This window comes from Stenella coeruleoalba (assembly GCF_951394435.1).
Source record: "Stenella coeruleoalba genome assembly, chromosome: 4".
NCBI classification, from domain to species: domain Eukaryota; kingdom Metazoa; phylum Chordata; class Mammalia; order Artiodactyla; family Delphinidae; genus Stenella; species Stenella coeruleoalba.
In genome coordinates, this window is record NC_137149.1 from 114,875,023 (window position 1) to 114,898,521 (window position 23,499).

The 23,499-nt window shown below is 41.5% G+C and overlaps 1 protein-coding gene across 6 annotated transcripts in view; it reads right to left on the minus strand.

Moving 5' to 3' along the window:
* Positions 1 to 12,066: 12,066 nt before the first annotated feature.
* Positions 12,067 to 23,499, minus strand: part of TMEM192 (transmembrane protein 192) — a 29,848-nt gene continuing 18,415 nt past the window's right edge. For 5 of the 6 annotated variants that reach the window (XM_079920865.1, XM_079920867.1, XM_079920866.1 and 2 more), the window contains 2 exons: positions 13,857 to 13,959; positions 12,067 to 13,534 (listed from right to left, as the gene is read on the minus strand). In XM_079920865.1, the coding sequence (XP_079776991.1) occupies positions 13,396 to 13,534; positions 13,857 to 13,959 (242 nt within the window). In that variant the 3' untranslated portion in view covers positions 12,067 to 13,395. The remainder of the gene's footprint in view (positions 13,535 to 13,856; positions 13,960 to 23,499) is intronic. The other variant, XR_013828254.1, reaches the window with a different exon arrangement.

The following is a 23,499-nucleotide window of genomic DNA, read 5'->3' on the forward strand; positions in this document are numbered from 1 at the left end:
CTTTTCCAGAAGGTTTTCCCCTCTCTGTCAGATGCTCACGGGAGGGGAAGTATCTGTTCCCAGCATCCCAAGTACCAGTGACACTTCTCTCCAAGCAGGACAGTGCTTGATACAGGAACAACATTTACAACTCATTCCAGACCCCAGGCCCTGGAGGCTGCCTCCCAAAGGCAGGAAGAGACTCCACTCCAGCCGCCTTAGGCCGCGACTCCTCCCACAGATGCTCTCCTTCTCATGGAGTCCAGCATCGCTGGACTCTGCAAAATCCCTGGGGGCGGGGGGCTGGGCGTGTGTCAGAATCCTGCCATGGAACTGTTCCCTTCATCAAGAGTTCTGCTGAATGCGCGATGTGTCAGGTAGGGGGAAATCGGGGTGGGGTGGGATAGGACTAGCACCATTTTAAGTCCCTGTGACCTCTTCCGACTCTTCTGAGTGCCTTCTATGGGGACTATGGCTATGCTGGGAAAAATACTTGAACTTGCGTCTTTTACCTGTTGCTTCTCCAAAAATCTGCCTGGGTTTGGTTCCCTCTCTTTCTCCCCCACCCCTTCACCCCCGTCCTTCATATGAAAGGTGCCATGGAAGAGGCTACAGGGCCAAATGCTGAGCCACCTGCTCTTTTTTCACCTCCTTTAGTAAAACTCCCAAGTGAACTGGTCTTCCCTTTTTGGTTTTTACTTAACTGTTTCTAAGACAAGACCTCACACACACACACACAAAATGCACAAGCAACGCACATCCAAAAAAACAACAACAACAAAACTGTAAATGTGTGTACAGTTGGCATGGTAGTGTACAAAAGCATTGTAGTTGATCTAATTCTTTTTTAATTTTGCCTTTAAGTTATTTTACCTGGTTTGTTTTGTTTTGTTTTGGCTTTTTTTGAAAGATGCGCATTTTAACCTGGAGGTCAATGTTATGTATTTATGTATTTATTTAATTGGTTCCCTTCCTGCTTCAAGCTTTCATGGCTGCCACCATAGTTTTCTTTTCTTCTTTCCTCCTCTGACTTGGGGACCTTTTGGGGAGGGCTTCAGCGCTTGCTCTGCTCCTTCATAGGGTGACAGGACTCAGGTGGGACAGCTGCTGCAGCTCCCTGACTGCTGCGGGCCCCCTGGCCTGGTTTCCCAAGTGGGTATGGGCTTCGTGGGTGATGGGGGAGGGGCGTAGCTGACTTCTGTACATAGGGTGGATATATGAAAAGCAGTTCTGGATGGTGTACGTTCCGCAACTTCTCTGGGGCTGTGTTTTGAGCAGCATGTGGTCTTCTGGTTTTATCGGCGTGAAATACTGTACAGGGGAATAAAAGAGATCTTTTTTTTTTATATACTTGGTGTTTTTTGAATAAATACCTTTTGTCTTAAAATAAATAAAGTTAGACCATATGACTCAGCAATCCCACTCTTAGGTATTTACCCAAATGAAATGCAAGTTTCATTTCAGGGAAGTTCACACAAAAATCTTTACACAAATGTTTACAGCAGGTTTATTCATAATCACCCCAATCACCTCCTTTTGGGAAGCAACCCAAAAGTCACTCAACTGGGAGATGGATAAGCAAACTGTGGTACATTCCTGGAATACTATTCAGTAATGAGTGCCAATGAACTACTGGCACTCAGGACATGGATGGATATCAAATGTATTACGCTAAGCAAAAGAAGACAGACTCAAAAGGCTACGTACTGTAGGATTCCATTTATATGACATTTTGGAAAAGATAAAACTATGGAGATGTGGAACAGATGTATCCTTGCCCACAGTTAAGAGTGGGGGTAAGGTCTGAGTATAAAGGGAATGTAGAACTAGGGTATTTTGGGGAAAAGGGCTGCTGACACTGTTCTTTCTCTTCATTGTTGTAAGAGTTTCCTATAAGCTGCTATAACAAATTACAAAACATTTGTGGCTTAAGACAACACAAATTTACCATCTTACAGTAAAGATGGTAAACAGTCCTAAAATCAAGGTGTTGGCAGGGCTGCATTCCTTCCGGGGGCTCCAGGAAAGAAATGGATTACTTCCTTCTTGCCTTCAGCAGCTTCCAGAGGCAGCCCACATTCCTTGGCTCAAGGCCCCTTCCTCAGTCTTCAAGGCCATCAGTATAGCATCTTCTAATCTGTCAACTTCCCTTGTCATACCTTCACTGACTCTCCTGCTTTCCTCTTTTCCTTATAAGGACACTTGTGATTACGTTGGGCCCACGGGCACCTCCATCTTTCATGACGCTTAATTTAATCACACCTGCAAAGTCCCTTTTGCCATGTGAGGGAATAAGTTCATGGGTTCTTGGGATAAAGACATGAAAATCTTGGCGGGGGGGCATTATCTTGTCCACCACAACCCATCCTCTGGCTCCCAAAGAGTCACATCTGGCCCCCACCCAAAAGACATTCACCTCATCTCAACCTCCCCAAAGTCCCAACCTACTACTATTGTGGTATTGGTTATACAACTTTACATGTACATTTTCAAGTCATAAAGCTGCATACCAACAGTTAATTTTACTGTATTTAAATGGTAAAAGTGGGGGTAGGAAAAGAGGAAAGAGCAAAGGAGACTGAGAATTCCACCAGTAAGGTGGAAAGAAACCCCAAGACTGTGGTGATCTGCAGATCAATGAATGTTTAAAAGAAATCCCTTCAATGATAGATTACCCATAATTTATCAAATGTCAATAAACAGTCTGTCCAAATAAGATGGTTCTCCAAGAAATTTTTATGAAACGGCCCACAGTATGGACTTCTGTGGAATTTTTGATGTAATCAATGAAATAAATATATCAAATTTGAAACATTGAAAAAGAAAAAAAAGATTTTTGACCTGGAAGCCAAGTAAAGAAAGTACATCAAGGAGGGCATGATAAACTCCGAAGCTGCTGACATCTAGGAAAATAAAGGTAAGAACCATCTCAGAGACACGGAGGCCTCCTTGACAACAGCAGTCTCTGTGGAGCAGTGGAAGCCAAGTGAGCTAGAAATGTGAGGTCAAGAGAGAATCAGAGAAGAGACAGTTAACACAGCCTTGAGTTACCCCAGTGGCCATCCTTGAACTATTTGTTATTGGCCCCCCAGGAGATAAGGAGCTTGCAGGGGAATGCAAACCAACACACCACGTCCTCTGCTGAGAAGTCTTGCTGTGAAAACGTCAGCTCATCTTCACACTTGCTGACAGATGTTGATTTACATCATGGCTCGCTCAGGGCCTTAATCTCAGAGACTGTCCTCCGGGCAGGCTGGCCACACTCTGGAAGTGTTCTTCCACCTGTTTTACAATCTCCACGTTTCTAAAAGGCATTTCCTCTCCTTTTATTTGGTCATTGTGAGTTTATGCCTTAACTTTTTCTTTATTATCATTCTAGGGGTCTAAGGAGGAGAGTAGTAAGTCTGTATGTTCAATCCACCCACCCTCCTTTCTTGCAAACACCAGATTTTCTTTGTATATATGGCACATGTTATTACTTAAAAGGTGGTTTATTAACTGGGCTGGGTTGTAACTTACATTTTAAAATTTAATATATGTTGAACATTTCTTTATTAATTAGAAAATAATACCTAGTCACTGTAAAAATATTAACTAATACAGAAATAGAATAAAGAGCCCCAAATCCCTTGTTCAGCCCCCACCTTTCAGTCTCCCACTCCAGAGTCACCTCTTTCTAGTGAGAGCTACTGGTTTATTATTCTTCAAATATACTGTGTTTGGTACAAATTGAAGGTTTGTGGCAACCGTGCCTTGAGTAACTCATCATCATTTTTCCAACAGTATTTTCTCACTTCTTGTCTCTGTGTCACATTTGGGTAGTTCTCACAATGTTACGATTTCAAAAAGGTTACAGCTTGTTGAAGGCTCAGTTGATGGTTAGCACTTTCTAGTAATAAGGTATTGTTTAATTAAGGTATGTACATTGTTTTGTTAGATACAGTGCTATTGCACATTTGATAGACTATAGTGTAAACATAACTTTTATTTGCACTGGGAAACCAAAACATTCATCTGACTCGCTTTATTGTGATATTCACTTGACTGTGGTGTCTGGAACGGAACCTGCAACATCTCTGAGGTGTGCCTATAGTTTTGACCACTATGTATCACCTACAAGCTGCATGTATTTATCTTTTGCTTATTTTTCTTTGCTTTGTTTTTTTAAATCTGAAATTTAATATTTGGATAGGTATAAAAATCAAGATTCAAAATTCAAAGGTAGAAAGGGATATACAATGAAGTCTCACTTCCACCTAATTCCCCTTCTCAGAGGCAACAAAGGATACTAGTTTTTACAGTTTTAGAGAGAGTCAATGGATATATAAGGAACTGCATGTATAAGGAAAATGTACACTTATCTTCTTTTTACACAAACAGTAGCATACTAGCTAGTCTGTACCCTGTTTTTACTCGAAAACATATATGGAGATTATTTTTTCTCAGTAAATAGAAGGTTGCCTCATTCTTTTTGATGGTGCTATTTAACCAATCCTCTCCTGATGGACATTTAATTTGTATTCTGATTTTGGTTAAAACAAATAATCATGCAATTAATGCTTTCGAATTGGTGGGAGTATATCCCCAGGATAAGTTCCTGGAAGCAGTGTTGCTGGGTCAAAGGACATATGAAGTTGTGATTTTGACAGATATTTCTAAATTTGCCTTCCACAGTTTACAGGTCCCAGTGGGACACCAGTGCGCTTGCTTCCCACACCCTCGCTCACGGAGCAGTTAACACGTTCTCACGTCTGGTTTGCTATCTCATTGCAGGTGAGTTCTAATTTTTTTTATGACTGAGACTTATCATCTTTTCAAAGGCTTATGAAGCATTTGTGTTTTCTTTTCTGTGAACTCTGTTCCTGTGCTTGGCCCTTTCGGTGGCAGTTGCTCTTTTTATATTAGAGAATTCTGCCCTTAGTCTGTGTAAGGAGCACCCCCCAGCCTGTGTGTCTGCTCTCCTCTCACACATCAAACAGTCCTGCCAGGTCAGCTGGGGATCCCACAATTTGTGATTCTGCAACCACTCACCTGTAGACAGCATCAGTTCCCACAGGCTTAGGGGTTCAGTCCCACAAAACTGCCGGTCCCACCCACCCCACATGCCTGGGGAGCCGTCACGAGCCCGCGTCGTCGCCTGTGCTTCCCACAGCCCCTCCTTGGTTTCCTTTAATTTCCTAGAGCAGCTCACAGAACTCAGGAAAACATTCCACTGACTACATTGCCGGTTTCTTCTAATAACTCAGGAACAGCCAGATGGAAAGGATGCATAAGGCGAGGTGTGTGGGAAGGGGCATGGACCTGCCCCCCACTGCCCCCCACCGCCCCCCTGAGCACAGCACCCTCTTCCCATCTCCAAGTGCTCATCAAGAACACCTGGGCCCCATCTTTTGGGGTTTTTAGGGAGGCATCCTTACAAAGGCACAAATGAGTAAATCATTGGCCACTGGTGACTGAGTCAACCTCCAGCCTCTCTCCCCTCCCCTTTCTGGAGGCTGGTAGAGAGGGGACTGTAAGTTCCAGCCCTCTGATCACTCGGTTGGTTTCCCAGGCAGCAAACCCCAATCCTTAGGGCCTTTCCAAAAGTCACCTCATGAAACTCAGTTCAGCTGCGGTTGGCTTTGGAGCTATTCAAGAAATGATGACAACAGACCAAATATTATAAGAAAAGATGCTCCCATTGCTGTTAAACGTAGGAAATTTCAAGGGTTTTAGGAGCTCTGTGTCAAATATATATTTCTTATTATAAATCACACTCTCAGCCTGTGACTTGAAGTGTAAATATTTTTTACCCAGTTTATTTGTCCTATAACTTTTGTCATGTTCATCTTACAACAGTTTTTCCCAAGGGGAAACTTTAATTTTTATGTAGTTAAATATATCAGGCTTTCCACTTATGGCTTCTATGCCAATCCTAAAAACTCTTAGAGCTCCCCTCTCTGAGATGATTTTGAAAACATACCCCATTGTTTATTTCTAATACTTTAATAGTTTCATTTTAAACTATGAAATCTTTGAATCAGCTGATTCAGAAGTTACAAACTGTAAGGTAGAGCTAATAACCTAAGTTTTTTCCTTGGTGCTTTACCCAGTTGTCTTAATACCATCTACTTATTGAGCTCACTTCTCTGTGATTTTAAGTGTCACCTTTAAGTACTAAATTCCCATATATGCTTTGGTCTATGTCTTTATTTCCTATGTCGTTTCTTTGATCTGACTATTCATGGACAGTATCTCACTGTTTGTTACTGTTATTATAATAATGGGCCCAATATCCTATAGCATTAGTCCTCTCATAGATGAACTGAGGAGGAATCACCATGTTTCTGGTGTCAAGTCTCTACCTGAGGACATGCCACGCCTTTCAAGTCTTCTATTGTAACTTTCAGTAGTGTTCTTAAGTTGTCTTCAAAAAGATTTAATCTTTTTTGTTGTTATTATAGATGGGGCTTTTTCTTGAACTGTATCTTCTAACTGGTAGTTGCTTGTATGAAGCAACGGATATTTACATATTAAGTTTTCACCCAGACACCTTACTGAATGCTTTTATTTCTGTATTTTTTAATAAAAGCTTTTCTAGCAGGATCTTTGGAGTTTTCTGGGTATTCAATCATATTATCTGCAAGTAAAGGTAATTTTCATTACCTTTTCAATCTATAAAGACCCATATTCTTTTTCTTATCTGAATATTTTGTTGGAACCTCCAGAATAATGTGTGGACATTTTTGTCTTAATTCTGAAGTAAATGGGAACATATCTGACGTTTCCTACTAACTTTGTCTGTTTTCTGTTGCATTATTTCTTTTCAAAATGAAAATCTTAAATAGGAATATTTGACTCTTGCATAGTAAATATGTTTCCCATACTGGTAGGTTTATTCTTAATTTTATATATGGTACCAGCCAACTTCTATATCAGTATATGTGTATTTGTATATATATATTTAATCACCTGAAACCATTTCAGTGTATGTTTTATGAAATCCCTTTATCATATTGAGATATTTCCCTCTCACATTTTTCACTATTATAAACATTACTGCCATAATTTTACATGTCTTTGTGCACTTGTGTATCATGCAGGATAATGGCTGTAATTTTTTACTTTTAAATCTTTGCTACATCTGAAATTGGGATGTTACATTCCAGTCAGGGAAGAGAAAAACAACGTAAATAAGTAAATTATATAATATGGAAGGTGGGAAGTGCAATGGGAAAAACACAAACAGGGTGTAGAGGCAGAAAAATCTTCCCTTCTTCCCTCCTAGTTTCTTTGGCTGGTTTAATAATAAAATGGATATAAGACAGATTAACAGGAGAAAAACAAATTTAATTTTGTATGCATGGGAGCCCCAGAAAAAGATGACTTGTGAAGAAGTGATCAAGCAGGAAGCTACCCTTTTGTAAGAAACATTTACATTTATAAATGAAATCTCTATTTGTAAGGGTATCTCCCTCTCTGTGCCAAAAAGAGGCGGATGACTCTACATCTTGATAAAGTGTTACCAATGCAGAAGGCAAAGACCTAAATCTGTGTAACAACCATACTCTTGTCAACTGTGCTTTGCCTGTAGCCTCCCATAACCAGCTCTCCCACTCCCAAACATCTTTTGTCCTTAGCTGGATGGTATTTAAGGTGGTGGCTTGGGCCACTTGGGGGAGTTATTCAGTATTCCTGGGTATCTCCCATGTATGCACAAGGTATACATGTTATTAAACTTCTATTTGTCTCCTGTTTACTATCTTTTATTACAGACGGGTGTCAACCAAGAACCTAAAAGGATAGAGGAATATTATTTTTCCTCCACTACACAAGGTTTGTTTATACAGCCTTCTTGGCCCTAAATTCCCTGTCTGGTGATAAGGATGTCTTCTACCCTCCTGGTGTTACCAGACCAAACCTGGGTCCACTCACCCACCATGCTGCAAAGCCAGTCTACTGACACCAGGCTGTGGTGAAGAAAGTACAGCATTTATTTCAGGGCCCAAGTAAGAGGAATGGGCAGCTCATGCTCAAAAGACCCAAAACTCCCAGATGGTTTTCAGGGAAAGGCTTTTAAAGGCAACAATTGGGGTGAGGGTTGCAGGGTACATGACTTTCTTCTGATTGTTTGGTGGTGAGATAACCAGGTGGGGCTCCAGGAAACTTAATCATCAACCTTCTGGTTCCAACCAGTCTGTGCTTGTGGTCAGCTTGTAGTCAACATCCTCCACCTGAGTGGGGTCTTAGTTCCTGCTGAACAACTCAAAGATATGCAGCAGATTGCTATGTATAGCACTTGAGGAGGAAGCAGGACTCTTTATCTCTGCAGTATTGTTTCTTGACTGCTTTTCCTTTGTGTCTGCATTCCCTCACTCCTCTAATTAGTAACTGCTTGTGCCTGCTCTTTGGAACTCAGAGAAGGCCTAGGAGATTAAAGCCCTTTTCTACAAACAAACAAGAAACAGAGACATAGAGGGGCTTTTGTACCCAGGAGAGCCCTGCCGGGTCCTGCTCAGTTTCACTGGGGAGGGTGCCTTTCACGTGGCAGATTTATCTCTTGCTTTCTCAGGGAAAAAGGAGGGTAAGAGTTTACTTCTGTTTTTTTGTTTCTTAAGTGACTTTTATGAGTGGTAGGGTTTTGTTGTTGTTGTTGTTTGGGATTTTTTGTTTTTGTTTTGCTTTGGCCATGCTGCAGGGTATGTGGGATCTTAGTTCCCCGACCAGGGTTCGAACCCGTGCCCCCTGCAGTGGAAGCGCAGTCTTAACCACTAGACTGTCAGGGAAGTTCCAAGAGTTTACTTCTTGTAGTGGATGTTTCTCAAGTAACTGTAGTTCAAAATAACCAATATGCCAAAGTGACATATTTTGAGATGACATATTCTGAACCCCTAAGGTAAGGGAGATAGAAGGGGCTGAGTGGGGAGGAGGCCTCACCGAGAAAGAGACATGAATAAAGACTTGAAGGAGGTAAAGTTACCTAGGAATTGATCATTCCAGGCTGAGGGAACAGGGGTGCAAGGTCCTGAGGTGGGGACGTGTCTCAGAGTCCAGAAACAACAATGTGACTGAAACAGAGAAAGTGAAGGAGCAGAAAGAGGTGAGGTGGGTGGGAGCTGATCTTCTAGAGCCCTGGAGGTCACTGCCAGGGACTTGGGATTTTACTGATTAGGGAAACCTCAGAGTAACACGCTATGTCAAATGTGTTTCAGAAAGATGTCTTTGGCAGCTACACTAAACACTGATGCTTGTGGTGGTGGGGGGTAGGGGCGGGGGGAGAGTGGTGGTTAGAATCTGAAAGACCACTTAAGAGACTACTGCAACAATCCATGTGAAGGTGATGGAGTCTGACTCTATTGTAAAGGAAAAGCCAGCAACCCCCGTGGAGATAGAGAAGGCTGTGGAGGAGAGCTCACCTTTGCAAAATGCCTTTCAGTCGTTGCAGCGGAGATCTAGAAGAGAAGCAGCGTATACACGTCTGGAGGTCAGGGAGGACACCCCTGGAAGTGGCCAGCTTGTACACTGCGCTATAGCCATGAGGTCAGCAAGAGCGAGTGCCTATGGAGAGAGAAGAGGCCCAGGAGACACTAACACCAAGAAAAGGAGCCTGCAAAGGAGACAGGACAGGAGGCCAGTGTGGCTGGAAGAAAGCCAGGAGGCTGCAGTGTCCTGGAAGCCGGAGTAAAGAAAATCAATCAAGGAGGGAGTGGGCAACTGAGAGGAAAGGTGCAGGCAGGCTGAGGAGGGCACTCAGCCCTGGTAAGAGGTATCCTACCCTTGGCCTGGATAAGAAGTTCCAGTGGAACAGCAGGATGAAAAGCTGGGCCAGACAAGAGAGGCTGCGAGGGGAAGAATTAGAGACAGGCTTACGTGGTTTACAAATAAACAACCTTCCTTAGGAAACCTAGGAAACGTTTTGAAATTTTTGTGATTTGTGATTGGCATATATTCAAGATTTGTTTCCTGAAGAATTCAAGAGGCTAACAAATGGGAGTTTTGTATTCAAGGCTCACAAGAGCATCTCTGATCAGTTTGCGAGATTACCAAATAACAGTGTCTTCTGTAAAAAGGATGGGGAGAGAACGTAAAGTTCATTTTGTTTGCCATTCTGTTTTCTGAATGGTTGCAGAACATGGAAGCTAAATTCTTTCCACAAGTCATATTAACATCAGAATCTCCATGAGGCCTAACTTACAGAAGGAAAATTGCATTCTTCAATCCCGATACTGGCTTGTCTGTCTGCTGTGTTCACTTCCTCCCCCCGTCATGCCCCAACCCCGCCACGAGAATGTAGGTTCCATGAGAACAGAAACCACCTCTGTCTGACTGACCCCTGTTCTCTGGTGCACACTGGCTCTCAACTAAACGTTAAGTATTAAATGAAATGAAATGCCTGTGTATGGAGACATTTTTAGTTGTCACAACTGGAGGTTGCTACAGGCATCCCAGCAGTCAGAAATACTGCTAAATATCCTACAACACACAGGACAGTCACCATAACAAAGATTATACCACCCAAAATGTCCATAGTGCCAAGGCTAGAGAACCGTGCCTTAGAGAAAAAGCAGAAGCCTGGGGGTGCAGGGTGTGTGTGTGTGTGTGTGTGTGTGTGTGTGTGTGTGTGTGTGTGTGTGTGTGTGTGTGTGTGTGTGTGTGTGTGTGTTTGCCTGCACTGTGAAGCTTGTGGGATCTTAGTTCCCTGACCAGGAATCGAACCTGGGCCCTCAGCAGGGAAAGCACGGAGTCCTAACCACTGGACAGTCAGGGAAGTCCCAAGCATGGGTATATTAAAATTCCCTCAAACACTGCTGGCTCTCACCCGATGTGGCTTTAGGAATTCATTTGTGTGAACTTTCCACTGGTGCTACAGGGAAAGAATCCAGGCTGTAGTGTTTGAAGAGTACGTGGCAAAAGAACCCAAAACAAACTAGCAAATATTTCCAACAAATATAAATTGAAGACTATCCTTATATATAAAAGAAGATGTTTGTTAGAAAAAGAATATCCCAGGAGAATAATAAGCAAAAGACTTACACATGTACATCACAAAAGATTTGTAAAAGGCCAAAGAATACGGAGGAAAAAAGCTCTAATTCATTAGTATTCAAAGAAATTCAGTAAGTCATGATGCTATTGTCATTTGAAATAAAATCCCCAAATTAACAATATAGAAATACAATACAGACATATACATATATACCCATGATAAAATGTTACTTTACCTGCCCTAGTTCAGCTCCACATACTCTGCCACCCACTTTCCTACACCACACTGGCAGTCTGATCCTTCTGAAACTAAAACCGACTGCCACTTCCTTGCCTAGAACACTTCAGTGGGCCCCATTCCACTGGAGGCCCCTTGGCCTAGAGAGCGTTAGGGTCCCCAGAATCTGCCACTGGTCGTTCCTCCTCCCATGTCCAGCACCACCCTTTGGGCTCAAGCTATACACAGTGCAGATGATCATCTGTAGTTGTTTGACCTTCTTGTTTACTCATAAATTTCCCTGGAATACCTAAAGCCTTTCCCCCCAGGAAACTCTCTGAGCCGGAGCCCCTATGGCACTCTGGGCTTAGTGTCATCATTTCACTTAGCACAGAGCCCGGAAATCCCAGTCCTCTCCTTAGAATGTAAGCTACAAGCTAGGACTGTCTTATTAATTTTTGTATCCACGGTGCTAGCACAGTATCTACTTGGTGCGCAGAATGATTAACATTTAAATTGTTTTGTTCATTCCTTTCTTTCATTTTCTTTGATTGTTTGAAATGTTCAGTACTGAGTTTAGAAAAGTGTTGGTGATTATACAGACAGCCCATCGGAACTTGAGTATTCTAACTTTTTAACTAGACCTTTCTCTGTAAACCAATGTTCATCACATAAACCTTAGAAACTGACTGTAGATCCAAACTGAATTTAAAAGTAAATGAGAATTAACCATCTACCACATGTATTTTCCCTAAGGAAAACAGCTAAAGGCAAAAGCTCTTCCAGAACATAGAGACAGGTTTCCACAGAAGGCAATGGCTTTGAGACATATTAAAAAGGAAGGAAAAAAGAAAAAAAGAGAGGAAGGAAAAATCAGGAAACTTGGATACAATCTTAACTTTAAAAATACAATTTTGGCTTTAGTTTGTGAATGTTTTCAATTTGGGACTCAATGGTTTTGACTACAGGTGACACACAATCACCTTGACCTCAGCAGAAAACCTTGAGAATGCTCTGCAATGGCTGTATCTAAAGGAAACAGATGTTTGCCCTTCAGATGTATGGTATGACTCAATGAACACATCCCTTGCCAAATAGTTATGTATAGCTCAAGGATTTTTAAATCAAATATTGATTATTCAGCTAAATAAAAAAGAAATTCAGCAGCATACATAATCACACATATCCCCTTCCCTCATGTTAAGCTTTCACACAGAAGGCTTTCTGAGGCAGCATGTAAAGGTGCCAAAAGCAAACTGATACATGAAAAGGCCATGCTAGGAAAACTGGAGAAACAATGCCATTTATTCATAAATATGCTTCATTTTATCCGGAGAATTAGATATGTTTAATATCTATATATGTTGATATGACATTTTTTTCATAATTTTTAAGTATAATCCAAGACTAAAAAACATATTCTTTTTTTCTTTCAAACTTAAAGCTACAGAAGACCCCTTTCCTGTCACTGAACTTATTAATCCAAAGACAGTCAATACTGAAATACATGGCTACCTCTCAAAGAAGGGCCAAAATAAAGAGAAAGCCCGAAGTCTTCTCTAATTATTTCAGCTGCTGCCAATGGCAGGCGCTCCTGCTTTCACAGGCAGCACTGGTCGGTCTAATGCTGGTCCAAGTAATCTTCAAATCTTATTTCTGGAGAATGGAAACCTGTAGGGGCTGCAAAGTAAATCATCCAGTGAGACCTTGGTCCTACAGTAATGAAATTCTTATAAAAGCCATAAGGGCCAAGGCTATCCAATACCACACAAGCATATAAAATACATAAGGCTCCATGGGAAAAAACACTAACCATGAGAAATGATGACTTCTCTCACCAGTATAAAAGTGGGAAAAACTCAAGCCCAGTTGTAAATAGGTTGTCATTTTAGACTTCCTCTATAAAAAGCCAAATTATTACCAGGTCCCAATAAGTATGGAAGAAGTGCTGGTCAAGGAGATGTTTAATCTATACCTTTGATCCTAGGATAAACCAGGCAGTTAAATAATTTCAAAATGTGCAAAACAGACATTCCCCTTGAGTTCGCGAGGCGCTACAAAGTGTCTTTCAAATGATCCGCGAGTCCAACTTATTAAACAGCCACACAGGTGAGAACCAAATTCAGGTTTCCAACAGAAATTGTAGAATGTTACTTGGCAAAGCTACATTTCCCTAAGACAGCTTGTCAGGTAGCCGGTCAGTCTAAATCACTCTGGCTCCTCTGGAATTGCTGTCAAATCCCACTTGGCTGAGAGCTGAGGTCAGAGGACGTGAAGGCCAGCAGACGCTGGCTGAGCAGGGCATTGTGCCGCTTCAGGTACACTATGATGTCTCCTTGCTTCTCCACAATCTCTTCCAGGCTTGAGAGAGTCCTGCACAGAACCAAGGTATTCATGAGTTACACATGTTCACCAAAAGTCTCTTTGCAAATGGATCTCTACTAGTTTCCAGTACAGCACATTATATCCGTTACTTTTTCTTAGATTTTATAAGCCAAGGCAATATCCCCAAATGAGATTCTTTCTTTAGACTTGGTTTCACCACAGCTGAGAGGAAGTAAACAAATCAAACATAGTTGTAAACATATTTTAACATATGCAGAGTCCTTAAACTCCAAGCATCAGAATGGTCTCTAGATTTCCAGATGGAATAAACTTTTAAATCTCTTTCACTAATCTTTTACTCCACACTTACCTGAATCCAGTCTCCGAGGTAATATTGCTGGGGTAAGCATAGATTTTTTCTTCTTCAAGTACATCAGGCTGTGGCTTGGCTTTATTAAATTTTCGAATTTTCACTAAAATAATAAAGTCATTATTGTCAGGTTATCCAATCACGAAAAATTTTCTAATTCCATTTATTCAAATTTCATTAGTAATTGGCTATTCTTTTCAAGTAATATGCAAAAAAAAAAAAAACGGTTCATGAAGTGAATAAACAAATAGGGAAAATGTGCTAAAAGGGAATGGAAATGATGATGCAGAAGCAGGAGAAGAGTCAGGAAAGAGCCATCAGTGCTCATTGCCCGGAAGTGAAGACACGTGGAAGAGCCAGGGAATTCGGCGACCTGGAGGCCACTGACGAACCTGAAGCCTTAACCCCAACATGAGTGTCCCTGGAGACGTGACCTCTGGTGAGGTAATCAAAGTAAGAACAAAGTAATGGGGGCGGTGCTGATCTGAGAGATGAAGGGACACCAGGAATGCACCTGCACAGAGCAAAGGCCACGTGAGGACACAGCGAGAGGCGGCCACCTACACACCAAGGAAGAAGCCTCTGGAGAAGCCAGGTGTGCGACACCCTGATCTCAGAGGTCCAGCCTCCACAACTGAGAGAAAATAAGTTTGTGTGTCTTAGTCACCCAGGCTGGGTATGTGCTCTGGCAGCCCCAGCAGCCTAATGCACGTGGATAGAAGTCTGCTGCAGAGAGTTGAATAATCAGACACAACAAGGCTGTTGTTCCCAACCTCGCAGATGTGGCTACAGACTGAGCTGAACAATCTGCATGTCTGAGTAAGAGCCACTGTCTGGGGGCCCTGACCCACCTGCGTAATAACCCTGGGACACGGCTGGAATGAGCACTCCCACCACAGATGGTGACAAGGGGCCAAGAGAAAGGGCTGAGCCAGGCCTCAGTGATGGCAGTGACTGTCCAATGAGACTGGCCTTGAGAATTGTTCGTGCAGCTCCAAATGGGTCAAGTATTCGACACGTGGGAAGGGGGAGGGGAGGTGGGTTAGGTCCCAGCACAATTTTTAAAGATTCCACATATGATTCTTTCCTTTCTTGTGACAATCCTTGAGATATAATTCACATACAATGCAATTCCTTCAAAGTGTACAATTCAATGGTTTGGTACATTCAAACAGTTGTGCAACCGTCTCCACAATCAATTTTAGAACATCTTGTCACCCCAAAAAGAAGCCTGGGATCCATGAGCAGTCTCTCTCTAGGTACCCCCACCTCCAGGACTAGGCAACCACTAATGTGTTCTCCTTCTCTATAGATGTGCCTGCTCTGGGCATTCCAAGTACACAGAATCATACAACATTTACGTCTGGCTTTTTTTTCTCTCAGCATAATGCTTTCAAGGTTCATCCATACTGTAAGTGTCAGTGCTTCATTCCACTATTCCTTCCTTTTTGTGGCTGAATACTATCCTCTGTATGGGTAGAACACCTTCTGTTGGTCTAGTCCTCACTTTATCCTAACACCATTTAGGTTGTTTCCACTTCTGGCTGCTATAAATAATGCCATTTGTAAAAGTACACATGGACCCAGAAGTGCATGTGCTGAGTCATATGTTCAACCTGTCATGGAACTCCCAGGACCCACAGATGATTCTGATGTGACTCTCAGATGAGAATGAGGCTGGAGAAGATTAAACAAAGAGGTTAAAGAGAAATGTGAGAAGGTTAGGAGACATGCAGAGGGTTCAATCAGAAAGGACCAGAAGGAAGCGGGCAGTGAGATGCCGAAAGAACCAGTGAGGGAATGTAACAAGAAGCCCTTGATTTTTAGGTGGTGGCCAAGAGAGTTAGAAAAGAGAAGCCCCTCACACAAAAACAGACACACACAGATCAACACACAGAAACAGAACAGAGGACACAGAAATAAACCCACACACTTATGGTCAATTAATCCATGACAAGGGAAGCAAGAATATATAATGGAGAAAAGAATCTCTTCAATAAGCATTGCTGGGAAAACTGGACAGCTACATGTAAAAACTGAAATTAGAACATTCTCCAACATCATACACAAAAATAAACTCAAAATGGATTAAACACCTAAATGTAAGGCTGGAGACTATAAAACTGCTAGAGGAAAACATAGGCAGAACACTCTGACACAAATTGCAACAATGTTTTTTTTGGATCCATATCCTACAGTAATGGAAATATAAGCAAAAATAAACAAATGGGACCTAATGAAACTTAAAAGCTTTTGCACAGCAAAGGAAACCATAAACAACACAAAAACAAAACCTACAGAATGGGAGAAAATATTTCCAAACCACAAGACCAACAAGGGATTAATTTCCAAAATATACAAAAAGCTCATATAGCTCAATATCAAAAAAACAAACAAACAACACAATCAAAAATTCGGCAAAACTCCTACACAGACATTTCTCCAAGAAGACATCAAGGTGATCAACAGACACATGAAAAGATGCGCAACACGGCTCATCAGAGAAATGCAAATCAAAACTACAATGAGGTATCACCTCACACCAGTCAGAATGGCCATCATCAAAAGTCTACAAAAAAGGGCTTCCCTGGTGGTGCAGTGGTTGAGAGTTCACCTGCCGATGCAGGGGACATGGGTTTGTGACCCGGTCTGGGAAGATCCCACATGCCGCAGAGCGGCTAGGCCCATGAGCCATGGCCACTGAGCCTGCATGTCTGGAGCCTGTGCTCTGCGACGGGAGAGGCCACAACAGTGAGAGGCCTGCGTACCGCAAAAAAAAAAAAAAAAAAGGTCTACAAAAAAAAAAGTCTACAAATAAAATAAAATAAAAAGTCTACAAATAATAAATGCTGGAGGGGGTGGGGAGAAAAGGGAACCCTCCTGCACTGTTGATGGGAATGTAAATTGGTACAGCCACTATGGAGAACAGTATGGAGGTTTGTTAAAAAACTAAAAGCAGATTTACCATATGATCCAGCAATCCCAGTCCTGGGCATATATCCAGAGGAAAAACATGGTTCAAAAGGTTACATACAGGGGACTTCCCTGGTGGCACAGTGGTTAAGTATCTGCCTGCCCGCGAGCCGCGGCTAAAAGCGTGGACCCCAAGGATGGGCGCGAGCCGCAGCTAAAAGCGCGGATCCCAGAGACGGGCGGGAGACGCTAAGGCTGCTGCTGCCAGCACCAAGGGGCCTGTGTGCGAGCACAGGTCACTATCCACACCCCTCTTCCAGGGAGCCTGTGCAGCCCACCACTGCCAGGGTCCCGGGAACCAGGGACAACTTCCCCGGGAGAACGCACGGCGCGCCTCAGGCTGGTGCAACGTCACGCCGGCCTCTGCCGGCCGCAGGCCCGCCCCGCACGCAGTGCCCCTCCCTTCCCCCCGGCCTGAGTGTGCCAGAGCCCCCGAATCAGCGGCTCCTTTAACCCCGTCCTGTCTGAGCAAAAAACAGACGCCCTCCAGCGACCTACACGCAGAGGCAGGGCCAAATCCAAAGCTGAGCCCCTGTAAGCTGTGAGAACAAAGAAGAGAAAGGGAAATCTCTCCCAGCAGCCTCAGAAGCAGCGGATTAAAGCTCCACAATCAACTTGATGTACCCTGCGTCTGTGGAATACATGAATAGACAACGAATCATCCCAAATTGAGGAGGTGGACTTTGAGAGCAAGATCTATGATTTTTTCCCCTTTTCCTCTTTTTGTGAATGTGTATGTGTATGCTTCTGTGTGAGATCTTGTCTGTACAGCTTTGCTTCCACCATTTGTCCTAAGGTTTTATCCATCCTTTTTTTCTAAATAATTATTTTTTAATTCAATAACTTTATTATATTTTACTTTATTTTATTTTACTGTATCTTCTTTCTTTTTTCCTTCCTTCCCTCCTCCCTCCCTCCCTCCTTTCTTTCCTTCTTGCCTTCTTCTTTCTTTCTTTCTTCCTTCCTTCCTTCTCTCCTTTCTTTCTTTCTTTCTTCCTACTTCTACTAATTCTCTCTACTTTTTCTCCCTTTTATTCAGAGCCGTGTGGATGAAAGGCTCCTGGTGCTCCAGCCAGGAGTCAGGGCTCTGCCTCTGAAGTGGGAGAGCCAACTTCAGGACACTGGTCAACAAGAGACCTCCCAGCTCCACATAATATCAAATGGCGAAAATCTCCCAGAGACCTCCATCTTAACACCAGCACCCAGCTTCACTCAACGACCAGCAAGCTACAGTGCTGGACAACCTATGCCAAACAACTAGCAAAACAGGAACACAACCCCACCCATTAGCAGAGAGGCTGCCTAAAATCATAATAAGGCCACAGACACCCCAAAACACACCACCAGACGTGGACCTGCCCACTAGAGAGACAAGATCCAGCCTCATCCACCACAACACAGGCACTAGTCCCCTCCACCAGGAAGCCTACACAACCCACTGAACCAACCTTAGCCACTGGAGACAGACATCAAAAACAACGGGAACTACGAACCTGCAGCCTGCAAAAAGGAGACCCCAAACACAGTAAGATAAGCAAAATGAGAAGACAGGAAAACACACAGCAGATAAAGGAGCAAGATAAAAATGCACCAGACCTAACAAATGAAGAGGAAATAGGCAGTCTACCTGAAAAAGAATTCAGAATAATGATAGTAAAGATGATCAAAAATCTTGGAAATAGAATGGACAAAATGCAATAAACATTTAACAAGGACCTAGAAGAAATAAAGATGAAACAAGCAACGATGAACAACACAATAAATGAAATTAAAAATACTCTAGATGGGATCAATAGCAGAATAACTGAGGCAGAAGAACGGATAAGTGACCTGGAAGATAAAATAGTGGAAATAACTACTGCAGAGCAGAATAAAGAAAAAAGAATGAAAAGAACTGAGGACAGTCTCAGAGACCTCTGGGACAACATTAAACCCACCAACATTCGAATTATAGGGGTTCCAGAAGAAGAAGAGAAAAAGAAAGGGACAGAGAAAATATTTGCAGAGATTATAGTTGAAAACTTCCCTAATATGGGAAAGGAAATAGTTAATCAAGTCCAGGAAGCACAGAGAGTCCCATACAGGATAAATCCAAGGAGAAATACGCCAAGACACATATTAATCAAACTGTCAAAAATTAAATACAAAGAAAGCATATTAAAAGCAGCAAGGGAAAAACAACAAATAACACACAAGGGAATCCCCATAAGGTTAACAGCTGATCTCTCAGCAGAAACTCTGCAAGCCAGAAGGGAGTGGCAGGACATACTGAAAGTGATGAAGGAGAAAAACCTGCAACCAAGACTACTCTACCCAGCAAGGATCTCATTCAGATTTGATGGAGAAATTAAAACCTTTACAGACAAGCAAAAGCTGAGAGAGTTCAGCACCACCAAACCAGCTTTACAACAAATGCTAAAGGAACTTCTCTAGACAAGAAACACAAGAGAAGGAAAAGACCTATATTAACGAACCCAAAACAATTTAGAAAATGGGAATAGGAACATACATATCGATAATTACCTTAAATGTAAATGGACTAAATGCTCCCACCAAAAAACTGAATGGATACAAAAACAAGATGCATATATTTGCTGTCTACAAGAGACCCACTTCAGACCTAGAGACACATACAGACTGAAAGTAAGGGGATGGAAAAAGGTATTCCATGCAAATGGAAAGCAAAGGAAAGCTGGAGTAGCAATTCTCATATCAGACAAAATAGACTTTAAAATAAAGACTATTAGAAGAGACAAAGAAGGACACTACATAATGATCAAGGTATCGATCCAAGAAGAAGATATAACAATTGTAAATATTTATGCACCCAACATAGGAGCACCTCAATACATAAGGCAAATACTAACAGCCATAAAAGGGGAAATCGACAGTAACACATTCATAGTAGGGGACTTTAACACCCCACTTTCACCAATGGACAGATCATCCAAAATGAAAATAAATAAGGAAACACAAGCTTTAAATGATACATTAAACAAGATGGACTTAATGGATATTTATAGGACACTCCATCCAAAAACAACAGAATACACATTTTTCTCAGGTGCTCGTGGAACATTCTCCACGATTGATCATATCTTAGGTCACAAATCAAGCCTTGGTAAATTGAAGAAAATTGAAATTGTATCAAGTATCTTTTCTGACCACAATGCCATGAGACTAGATATCAATTACAGGAAAAGATCTGTAAAAAATACAAACACATGGAGGCTAAACGATACACTACTTAATGAAGTGATCACTGAAGAAATCAAAGAGGAAATCAAAAAATACCTAGAAACAAATGACAATGGAGACACAACGACCCAAAACTTGTGGGATGCAGCAAAACCAGTTCTAAGGGGGAAGTTTATAGCAATACAAGCCCACCTTAAGAAGCAGGAAACATCTAGAATAAACAACCTAACCTTGCACCTCAAGCAATTAGAGAAAGAAGAACAAAAAAACCCCAAAGTTAGCAGAAGGAAACAATAGCAAAGATCAATAAAACTAAAAGCTGGTTCTTTGAGAAGATAAACAAAATAGATAAACCACTAGCCAGAGTCATCAAGAAAAAAAGGGAGAAGACTCAAATCAATAGAATTAGAAATGAAAAAGGAGAAGTAACAACTGACACTGCAGAAATAAAAAAGATCATGAGAGATTACTACAAGCAACTCTATGCCAATAAAACGGACAATCTGGAAGAAATGCACAAATTCTTAGAAATGCACAACCTGTCAAGACTGAATCAGGAAGAAATAGAAAATATGAACAGACCAATCACAAGCACTGAAATTGAAACTGTGATTAAAAATCTTCCAAACAAACAAAAGCCCAGGACCAGATGGCTTCACAGGCGAATTCTATCAAACATTTAGAGAAGAGCTAACACCTATCCTTCTCAAACTCTTCCAAAATATAGCAGAGGGAGGAACACTCCCAAATTCCTTCTACGAGGCCACCATCACCTTGATACCAAAACCAGACAAGGATGTCACAAAGAAAGAAAACTACAGGTCAATATCACTGATGAACATAGACGCAAAAATCCTCAACAAAATACTAGCAAACAGAATCCAACAGCACATTAAAAGGATCATACACCATGATCAAGTGGGGTTTATTCCAGGAATGCAAGGATTCTTCAACATATGCAAATCTATCAATGTGACAAACCATATTAACAAAGTGAAGGAGAAAAACCGTATGATCATCTCAATAGATGCAGAGAAAGCTTTTGACAAAATTCAACACTCATTTATGATAAAAACCCTGCAGAAAGTAGGCATAGAGGGAACTTTCCTCAACATAATAAAGGCCGTATATGACAAGCCCACAGCGAACATCATCCTCAATGGTGAAAAACTGAAAGCATTTCCACTAAGATCAGGAACAAGACAAGGTTGCCCACTCTCACCACTCTTATTCAGCATAGTTCTGGAAGTTTTAGCCACAGCAATCAGAGAAGAAAAGGAAATAAAAGGAATCCAAAAGGAAAAGAAGAAGTAAAGCTGTCACTGTTTGCAGATGACATGATACTATACATAGAGAATCCTAAAGATGCTACCAGAAAACTACTAGAGCTAATCAATGAATTTGGTAAAGTAGCAGGATACAAAATTAATGCACAGCAATCTCTGGCATTCCTATATACTAATGATGAAAAATCTGAAAGTGAAATCACGAAAACACTCCCATTTACCATTGCAAAGAATAAAAGAATAAAATATCTAAGAATAAACCTACCTAAAGAGACAAACGACCTGTATGCAGAAAATTATAAGACACTGATGAAAGAAATTAAAGATGATACAAATAGATGGAGAGATATACCATGTTCTTGGATTGGAAGAATCAACATTGTGAAAATGACTCTACTACCCAAAGCAATCTACAGATTCAATGCAATCCCTATCAAACTACCACTGGCATTTTTCACAGAACTAGAACAAAAAATTTCACAATTTGTATGGAAACACAAAAGACCCCGAATAGCCAAAGCAATCTTGAGAACGAAAAACGGAGCTGGAGGAATCAGGCTCCCTGACTTCAGACTATACTACAAAGCCACAGTAATCAAGACAGTATGGTACTGGCACAAAAACAGAAAGATAGATCAATGGAACAGGATAGAAAGCCCAGAGATAAACCCATGCACATATGGACACCTTATCTTGGATAAAGGTGGCAGGAATGTACAGTGGAGAAAGGACAGCCTCTTCAATAAGTGGTGCTGGGAAAACTGGACAGGTACATATAAAAGTATGAGATTAGATCACTCCCTAACACCATACAGAAAAATAAGCTAAAAATGGATTAAAGACCTAAATGTAAGGCCAGAAACTATCAAACGCTTAGAGGAAAACATAGGCAGAACACTCTATGACATAAATCACAGCAAGATCCTTTTTGACCCACCTCCTACAGAAATGGAAATAAAACCAAAAATAAACAAATGGGACCTAATGAAACTTCAAACTTTTGTACAGCAAAGGAAACCATAAACAAAACCAAAAGACAACCCTCAGAATGGGAGAAAATATTTGCAAATGAAGCAACTGACAAAGGATTAATTTCCAAAATTTACAAGCAGCTCATGCAGCTCAATAACAAAAAAACAAACAACTCAATCCAAAAATGGGCAGAAGACCTAAATAGACATTTATCCAAAGAAGATATACAGACTGCCAACAAACACATGAAAGAATGCTCAACATCATTAATCATTAGAGAAATGCAAATCAAAACTACAATGAGATATCATCTCACACCAGTCAGTATGGCCATCATCAAAAAATCTAGAAACAATAAATGCTGGAGAGGGTGTGGAGAAAAGGGAACACTCTTGCACTGCTCGTGGGAATGTGAATTGGTTCAGCCACTATGGAGAACAGTATGGAGGTTCCTTAAAAACTACAAATAGAACTACCATATGACCCAGCAATCCCACTACTGGGCATATACCCTGAGAAAACCAAAATTCAAAAAGAGTCATGTACCAAAATGTTCATTGCAGCTCTATTTACAATAGCCAGGAAATGGTAACAACCTAAGTGCCCATCATCGGATGAATGGATAAAGAAGATGTGGCACATATATACAACGGAATATTACTCAGCCATAAAAAGAAACGAAATTGAGCTATTTGTAATGAGGGGGATGGACCTAGAGTCTGTCATACAGAGTGAAGTAAGTCAGAAAGAGAAAGACAAATACCGTATGCTAACACATATATATGGAATTTAAGGAAAAAAAATGTCATGAAGAACCTAGGGGTAAGACAGAAATAAAGACACAGACCTACTGGAGAACGGACTTGAGGATATGGGGATGGGGAAGGGTGAGCTGTGACAGGGCGAGAGAGATGCATGGACATATATACACTACCAAACGTAAGGTAGATAGCTAGTGGGAAGCAGCCGCATGGTTCAGGGATATTGGCTTGGTGCTTTGTGACCACCAGGAGGGGTGGGATAGGGAGGGTGGGAGGGAGGGAGATGCAAAGGGAAGAGATATGGGAACATATGTATATGTATAAGTGATTCACTTTGTTATACAGCAGAAACTAACACACCATTGTAAAGCAATTATACCCCAATAAAGATGATTAAAAAAAAAAAAAGAATCTGCCTGCCAATGCAGGGGACACGGGTTCCCGCCCTTGTCT